The sequence below is a fragment of the Bufo bufo genome, chromosome 3 (assembly GCF_905171765.1).
Source record: "Bufo bufo chromosome 3, aBufBuf1.1, whole genome shotgun sequence".
Lineage (NCBI taxonomy): Eukaryota > Metazoa > Chordata > Amphibia > Anura > Bufonidae > Bufo > Bufo bufo.
In genome coordinates, this window is record NC_053391.1 from 507,561,863 (window position 1) to 507,570,912 (window position 9,050).

At 41.7% G+C, this 9,050-nt stretch overlaps 1 protein-coding gene across 1 annotated transcript in view; it reads left to right on the forward strand.

Annotated features, from left to right (window-relative positions):
- EDNRB (endothelin receptor type B) overlaps positions 1-8,090 on the forward strand; it is a 54,913-nt gene extending 46,823 nt beyond the window's left edge. Inside the window, exon 8 of the mRNA XM_040425326.1 lies at positions 5,295-8,090. Within this exon, the coding sequence (XP_040281260.1) occupies positions 5,295-5,459 (165 nt within the window). The 3' untranslated portion in view covers positions 5,460-8,090. The remainder of the gene's footprint in view (positions 1-5,294) is intronic.
- Positions 8,091-9,050: the final 960 nt, after the last annotated feature.

A 9,050-nucleotide genomic window follows, 5' to 3' on the forward strand; every position in this document is an offset into this window, starting at 1 on the left:
AACAGACTCCATGAGGGTGATATGAGGGCTCGACGTCCACAGGTGGGGGTTGTGCTTACAGCCCAACACCGTGCAGGACGTTTGGCATTTGCCAGAGAACACCAAGATTGGCAAATTCGCCACTGGCGCCCTGTGCTATTCACAGATGAAAGCAGGTTCACACTGAGCACATGTGACAGACATGACAGAGTCTAGAGACACCGTGGAGAACGTTCTGCTGCCTGCAACATCCTCCAGCATGACCGGTTTGGCATTGGGTCAGTAATGGTGTGGGGTGGCATTTCTTTGGAGGGCCGCACAGCCCTCCATGGGCTCGCCAGAGGTAGCCTGACTGCCATTAGGTACTGAGATGAGATCCTCAGACCCCTTGTGAGACCATATGCTGGTGCGGTTGGCCCTGGGTTCCTCCTAATGCAAGACAATGCTAGACCTCATGTGGCTGGAGTGTGTCAGCAGTTCCTGCAAGATGAAGGCATTGATGCTATGGACTGGCCCGCCCGTTCCCCAGACCTGAATCCAATTGAGCACATCTGGGACATCATGTCTCGCTCTATCCACCAACGTCACGTTGCACCACAGACTGTCCAGGAGTTGGCAGATGCTTTAGTCCAGGTCTGGGAGGAGATCCCTCAGGAGACCGTCCGCCACCTCATCAGGAGCATGCACAGGCGTTGTAGGGAGGTCATACAGGCACGTGGAGGCCACACACACTACTGAGCCTCATTTTGACTTGTTTTAAGGACATTACATCAAAGTTGGATCAGCCTGTAGTGTGTTTTTCCACTTTAATTTTGAGGGTGACTCCAAATCCAGACCTCCATTTTTATTTTTGTGTGATTTTATTGTCAGCACATTCAACTATGTAAAGAACAAAGTATTTCAGAAGAATATTTAATTAATTCAGATCTAGGATGTGTTATTTTTGTGTTCCCTTTATCCTTTATTTTTTGGAGCAGTGTATATATATATATATATATATATATACAGTACAGACCAAAAGTTTGGACACACCTTCTCATTCAAAGAGTTTTCTTTATTTTCATGACTATGAAAATTGTAGATTCACACTGAAGGCATCAAAACTATGAATTAACACATGTGGAATTATATACATAACAAAAAGTGTGAAACAACTGAAAATATGTCATATTCTAGGTTCTTCAAAGTAGCCACCTTTTGCTTTGATTACTGCTTTGCACACTCTTGGCATTCTCTTGATGAGCTTCAATTTTGAATAAATCCCCAACAGTGTCACCAGAAAAACACCCCCACACCATCACACCTCCTCCTCCATGCTTCACGGTGGGAACCAGGCATGTAGAGTCCATCCGTTTACCTTTTCTGCGTCGCACAAAGACACGGTGGTTGGAACCAAAGATCTCAAATTTGGACTCATCAGACCAAAGCACAGATTTCCACTGGTCTAATGTCCATTCCTTGTGTTCTTTAGCCCAAACAAGTCTCTTCTGCTTGTTGCCTGTCCTTAGCAGTGGTTTCCTAGCAGATATTCTACCATGAAGGCCTGATTCACACAGTCTCCTCTTAACAGTTGTTCTAGAGATGTGTCTGCTGCTAGAACTCTGTGTGGCATTGACCTGGTCTCTAATCTGAGCTGCTGTTAACCTGCGATTTCTGAGGCTGGTGACTCAGATGAACTTATCCTCCACAGCAGAGGTGACTCTTGGTCTTCCTTTCCTGGGGCGGTCCGCATGTGAGCCAGTTTCTTTGTAGCGCTTGATGGTTTTTGTGACTGCACTTGGGGACACTTTCAAAGTTTTCCCAATTTTTTGGACTGACCGACCTTCATTTCTTAAAGTAATGATGGCCACTCGTTTTTCTTTACTTAACTGCTTTTTTCTTTCCATAATACAAAGTCTAACAGTCTATTCAGTAGACCTATCAGCTGTGTATCCACCTGACTTCTCCACAACGCAACTGATGGTCCCAACCCCATTTATAAGGCAAGAAATCCCACTTATTAAACCTGACAGGGCACACCTGTGAAGTGAAAACCATTTCAGGTGACTACCTCTTGAAGCTCATCAAGAGAATGCCAAGAGTGTGCAAAGCAGTAATCAAAGCAAAAGGTGGCTACTTTGAAGAACCTAGAATATGACATATTTTCAGTTGTTTCACACTTTTTTGTTATGTATATAATTCCACATGTGTTAATTCATAGTTTTGATGCCTTCAGTGTGAATCTACAATTTTCATAGTCATGAAAATAAAGAAAACTCTTTGAGAAGGTGTGTCCAAACTTTTGGACTGTACTGTATATATATATATATATATATATATATATTTCAGTATATATGTCCATATGCACTCATCTAAAGAATTATTAGGAACACCATACTAATACGGTGTTGGACCCCCTTTTGCCTTCAGAACTGCCTTAATTCTACGTGGCATTGATTCAACAAGGTGCTGATAGCATTCTTTAGAAATGTTGGCCCATATTGATAGGATAGCATCTTGCAGTTGATGGAGATTTGAGGGATGCACCCGTTCCACCACATCCCAAAGATGCTCTATTGGGTTGAGATCTGGTGACTGTGGGGGCCATTTTAGTACAGTGAACTCATTGTCATGTTCAAGAAACCAATTTGAAATGATTCGAGCTTTGTGACATGGTGCATTATCCTGCTGGAAGTAGCCATCAGTGGATGGTTACATGTTCTCATTCTGTTTACGCCAAATTCGGACTCTACCATTTGAATGTCTCAACAGAAATCGAGACTCATCAGACCAGGCAACATTTTTCCAGTCTTCAACAGTCCAATTTTGGTTAGCTCGTGCAAATTGTAGCCTCATTTTCTTATTTGTAGTGGAGATGAGTGGTACCCAGTGGGGTCTTCTGCTGTTGTAGCCCATCCGCCTCAAGGTTGTGCGTGTTGTGGCTTCACAAATGCTTTGCTGCATACCTCGGTTGTAACGAGTGGTTATTTCAGTCAACGTTGCTCTTCTATCAGCTTGAATCAGTCGATCCATTCTCCTCTGACCTCTAGCATCCACAAGGCATTTTTGCCCACAGGACTGCCGCATACTGGATGTTTTTCCCTTTTCACACCATTCTTTGTAAACCCTAGAAATGGTTGTGCGTGAAAATCCCAGTAACTGAGCAGATTGTGAAATACTCAGACCGGCCCGTCTGGCACCAACAACCATGCCACGCTCAAAATTGCTTAAATCACCTTTCTTTCCCATTCTGGCATTCAGTTTGGAGTTCAGGAGATTGTCTTGACCAGGACCACACCCCTAAATGCATTGAAGAAACTGCCATGTGATTGGTTGACTAGATAATTGCATTAATGAGAAATAGAACAGGTGTTCCTAATAATTCTTTAGGTGAGTGTATGTGGTGAGTGCGTATGTGAGTCTGTCGATGTATGTTGTGAGTGTGTCCATGTAAGTGGTGAGTGCGTGTATGAGTGCGTCCATGTATGTGGTGAGTGTGTGTATGAGTGTGTCCATGAATGTGGTGAGTGCGTGTATGAGCCTCTAGAAGCTAGGGGGGCATCTAAAAAGTCTTACCATGATCATGCAGATTTTTTTTTTTTTTTACAGTAAGACTATGACTTTTCCTTGTATAGCTGAATCGTTAAATACATGTAAAAGGGATTGAATGTTTTGTTTTTAAACCCTTCCCCATGTATGTATTTTGGGTAGTGTTGATCAAGCACCAAAGTGCTCGAGTAGAACACCTCGGGATGCTCGGGTGCTCTACCGAGAACCCGAGCACAATGGAAGTCAATGGGGGAACCTGAGCATTAAACCAGGTACACCCTGCTCTGAAGAGGGGAGGGTGTCTGGTTCATAGTGAAAGGACAGAAATTGATGGAAACACCACTGAAATTGTTTCGGAAACAGCATGCGTAGGATGTCTGGATGCATCTTGGACTCCCAGGTCACTGCTGGGAACAATGTTGTCCAAGTGTGTGGCAGTTGCAGAAAGAAATGCGCCTCTAGCTGTAATTGCAAACCCCCCCCCCCCCCCCATTGCTTCTAGAGGCTCATTTGCATATCTTAAATGTTATTTATCTCAGCAATATGGGCACATATGACCATGGGACCAACACAGATGCATTTAGCTGCCAAGCATACATGCAACAGGTCAGTCAGTTTCATAGGTACAAATCTGCTGAAAGATGCCCTTTAAGGTGGCCTTACATATTAGACAAATGCCAACTGAACCTACCAATTTTAGTGGGGCTAGCTGACCACCTAATGTCTATGGGAGTCTCCTACAACCATAAGTGTTTTGTGGTCTGCACATTCCGGATCCACAAAGAATGTAGCCGGGCTGTGTACGCCCTGCACTTTACCGTTCTGCATGTCTTGCACTATTGTAGAAATCCCTATTTTTGTCTGCAATATGGACAAGAATAGGACATGTTCTATATTTTCTGAAGAGGCACAGAACGGCAATACAGATGTGGACACCACACAGTGTAATAACCGCATCTTTAGCGGCCCCATAGAAATCAATGGGTCCGTATATGAGCAAAGAAAAGGGGGTTAGTCAGCACCTCCCAATGCGCAGGTGCATGCCTTGTTGGTACCTGCATCCCTTGTAAGTAATGGAGGCTATCATGGCACCAAAAATGGTAAAATGCAGAGTGGACAGAGCATGCATGTGGATCCAACACTCCCTGAACTTTATGGCGGCCATTATGGCGCATAACAGGTAGTATTTAGTGTTAGGACCCGTCTTACAGAGATCGCCTTGACGTACAGCAGACGGGCTCAGATGGTTTTGTACAAAATGCATTTGCCAAGCATCTCACTTTATAAATAAGTGTAGCATTAGCACTATAATATTTTTTGTGACTATGGCATTATTGTACTTTATATGATTTGCAGGGTGCTGCTGCATTGTCTTTTTTTCTATGGGTCCATATATGATCCACAAAAAATATGGATCAGATGTTGGCAAAAATTACAGTTGTGTGCATGATATTGGATTCCCATAGAGCATAGGAGGCTTGGAAGAATAGCTGTTATTCAGCTGTGTGACCCATTAGGTCCATCCAGTAAGCCCAAAATACTTGGTCTCACTGTGGACCTTTTCTGCCTTCTGTTTTAATTTTAACCAAAGAAAAATTGAGTTGGAACAAAAGAAAAGTTCCCAAGCCTCTTATGTGATTCATCTCCATATATATTTATAGCACAGGTTAATGTTACTATGCCCCATCCTACTTTGGGAATATAATTGCACCAAATGGACTTCTCATAAGGTACAGTGCATATATGGATGCATTTTTAATTTATTTTTTATATTTTCTGTTTTTCAGTCATGTTTATGCTGTTGGTGTCAACCAAAAGATTTAACAAATCTGGAAGATAAACCATCCTGTATTAAGTTCAAGGGCAATGAACATGCATATGAGACATTCAACCAAGCAGATAAATCGATTCTCCATGAAACGGAAACCTCTTCTGATATGTTGGTCCTCTGAAGGTGCAGGACTAAAAGCACACTATGAACACCCAAAACACAACTCAAGTGTTGTATCAGCACTTAAGCAAATCCATCTAGGTTTAATAATACTGACTAAAAAAAGTAGTAAACACATGTGAAATACTGTCAAGCGTCTTGAGCCCAAGAAAATGTTTATCAACAGGTTTTTGGGGGGTTGGTTGGGGGTTATAGGTGATATAGTTGAATATATACTTTAATATTTACTATTCCTCAACAAAACACACAACTAAACATTCGTAAGTTGTCCTATTTGCTAAAACAAACAGTGTCAGCACTTTGAAAAATGTATCTGTTGCTTGAGTTATTGGTATACATTTTATGGCTAACACAGAAAAAAAATCCTAGAGATTTTTTTTATTTTGACATAATGACTAGACATGGCCACCATAGGGGAAGATTTATCAAAGGTTTTACACTACTATTGTGGAGTAAAAAGTCGCAAATCATGCTACACGCCATATTTTCTCCATAATTTGTGACTCTTAAAGGTTCTTGCCACTTTTCAAAAGTGTAGAGAAAAGGGGTGGGGCTTAGCGGCAAGGGACAGGGTTTGGCAAGGCCCTCCAGATTTACTATATCTTACACCAGAAACTGGCATAAGTTATGGCTCAAGTCTGCATCAGCTCCTAGCTGGCGTAGACTTGAGTTTCTGGCCCATGGACTTCAAAAGATGTGCCTAATTTATTAAGAGGTACCTGCTTCTTAATTAATTAGATGCATCTTACTACAGCACAGGGAGATCAAGACTGGCATATGGGAATGCCAGTCTTGATAAATCTCCCCGCAAATTTTTAAGGAAACCTATAACTAAGAAATTCCCTTTTTCATTTAAGAGCCTTAAAGGAGTTGTCCAGTATTTTACTATTGATGGTCTATCCTCAGGGTAGGCCTTCAATATCTGATCATGGGGCCTCACACCCCACATCACCCCCCCCCCCTCAGATCAGCTGTTCTACAGTAGCTCTGGTATTGAAAATGGGTACCAGAACTTCAATGGTCCATCCACTGTGTAGTGGATGGAGCTAGTTACTGCAATGCTGCTCCCATTGAAATGAACTGGATCAGCACTGCAGTAGTTAGTTCTATCCACTAGAGAATTGACCGGGCCGTGCAGTTCCGGCACCAGAGCTACCAGAAAATAGCTGATCAGCATGAGTGCGAGGTGTCAGACCCTGCCTATTAGATATTGATGGCCTATCCTGAGGATAAACCAAAAATGGAAAAATCCTGGACAACCCATTTTAAATTCCCTTAATAACAGAGACAAAAATAGATGCAAAATCTGTAACAGAGCCCCCCATTTACCAGGTGTTTTATTATAATGTCTTTTTCTGTGGCACAGGGTTCTTTGGATCAAACTTCTACCAATGACAATATCTAGTATATATAACTGTCATTCGTTTGAAACACTAGATCAAGATACATGTCATCATCCTGTTGGGATGGAGAAACACAAGACATTTCTTAAATGGAAAGTTACAGAACGTTACATGTATTACCACTATAAGATAACAATTATCTGCTGAGGAACATCTTTAAATGCGAGAGAGCAGCCAATCAGCATTGGTAAATACATCTGGTGATACTAGAACGCCGACAGCAAGTGATAGTTCCTTTTAAGATGGATGCCAGGCAAAGTGTGTCCCTAAAACTGGATTCCGATTGCTGTTTTTGTTTAAGTTTAGAACGTACAAAGGAAGGTTCTCACCATATACTCTAAATGTGCCCATGCGTGTCTATTAGCCAGGCCAACCAGTAAACGTCAGTATCCCACTAAAAGGAAAGTATTAAAGACTATACTGTTCCATCTACTGTAGTCCAGTACAAAAACATATAACATAAAGTGTTTATTTTTATTTTTTGGTAGCGCAAAGATAACAAATGTCACACCATAGTATTCATCATAGTCATCCATTAAATAGATACAACATGGGCTTTTATGATGTATCAGTATAGCATATATCCATCACAGCCTCCATTTAACATAGAAATTGGGAGCTTTTCCTGGAGAAAGCATTATACAAAGGACAAAAACACAATGTGAACATGGACTAGCTCTGTTTTTAGATGCTATTGGGAGTTATTTGCAACCAATACTTCAACACTTCATGGGCATCTTATAGATGTCCTCACTTTACATGCCTATGTTTGATGTCATCTGCATTTTCAAGTACAGTTTTTTTTTGCATATTTCTACCATAGAACAGAATAAAGATGAAATTCTTATTATTGGTCATATCAGCCAAACGAATTGTGTCTTTGAAATGAGCAAAAATATTTATCTATTATGAAACAAATGAAAATATTGTATTATTTGTAGAGGATTCAGTGGCTCAGCAGTGGACTACAGCTGGTATGTCATGTATTTGTGCCACAATTATGTTATGTATTTTATATTTGTACAGATGCATTTTATACTCAAAACGGGTAACCACAAAATGGCATTGTTATTTTTCATAGAATAATTTACATTGTATATTATTATGTTATATATTAAAGAAAATTCATTTAGGTAAGGAAATCAAATATGTGTCTTTATATAGAACTTTTATAATGCAACATATGCAAATTTATTAAAATGTCCAATAAAGCTATTTTAGTTATTGTCTGTGTTCCTTTTATAAGTCATTTGGCATTATGGTATAATATACAGGAGATGCGGGATTTGTTTCATATGTTTCTAAAGGAGTAAATTGTGGTATGTATTAATATTGGGATACATTGGAGCCGCAACTGTCCGGGGGTAAGTATAATCACCACCGTTGGTTCAGTCACACTCTGGAGTCTGTGAAATATATCCTAAGGCCTCCTGCACACGAACGTGTGCGCTCCGTGGCTGTATTGCAGACCGCATTTCCGGATCCGCAATACACGGGCACCATTCCGTGTGCATTCCGCATTACGGATGTGGACCCATTCACTCCAATGGGTCCGCAAATCCGGAGATGCGGAACGGAAGCACAGAACGGAACCCTTCCGTGGGGTTTCGTCCCATACTTCTGTTCCGCAAAAATATAGAACATGTCATATCTTTTTGCGGAACGGCCGGATCGCGGACCCATTAAAGTGAATGGGTCCGCGATCCGCTGCGGCGGCCCCACGGATGGTGTTCGTGTATTGCGGCTCGCATTTTGCGGGCCGCAGCACGACCACGGGGTGCACACGTTCGTGTGCAGGAGGCCTAAAGGAGAACAACCTCTTTAAGCTATAGGTCTTGATACCTACATTCACCTTATTTCTTCCCAGGCAGAATATAGAACCTGCTGCGATTTTCACGCAACACACAAGTGCTGTGTGAAAAACAACGCTCATGTACACAGCCCCAATGAAATGAATGGGTCAGGATTCAGTGCGGGTGCAATGCGTTCACGTCACGTATTGCACCCGTGCGGAATACTCGCCCGTGTGAAAGGGGTCTTAGTGTTTATAATTTTTTGGGCTTTTAGTTGGTACATATAATATTAAAATATCAGAGTTAGGGCTCATACACATGACCATATCTATTTTGAATTCCACAGTTCGCGGATCCGTAAAGCACAGATACCGGCGGAGTTCATGCCTCCATTTC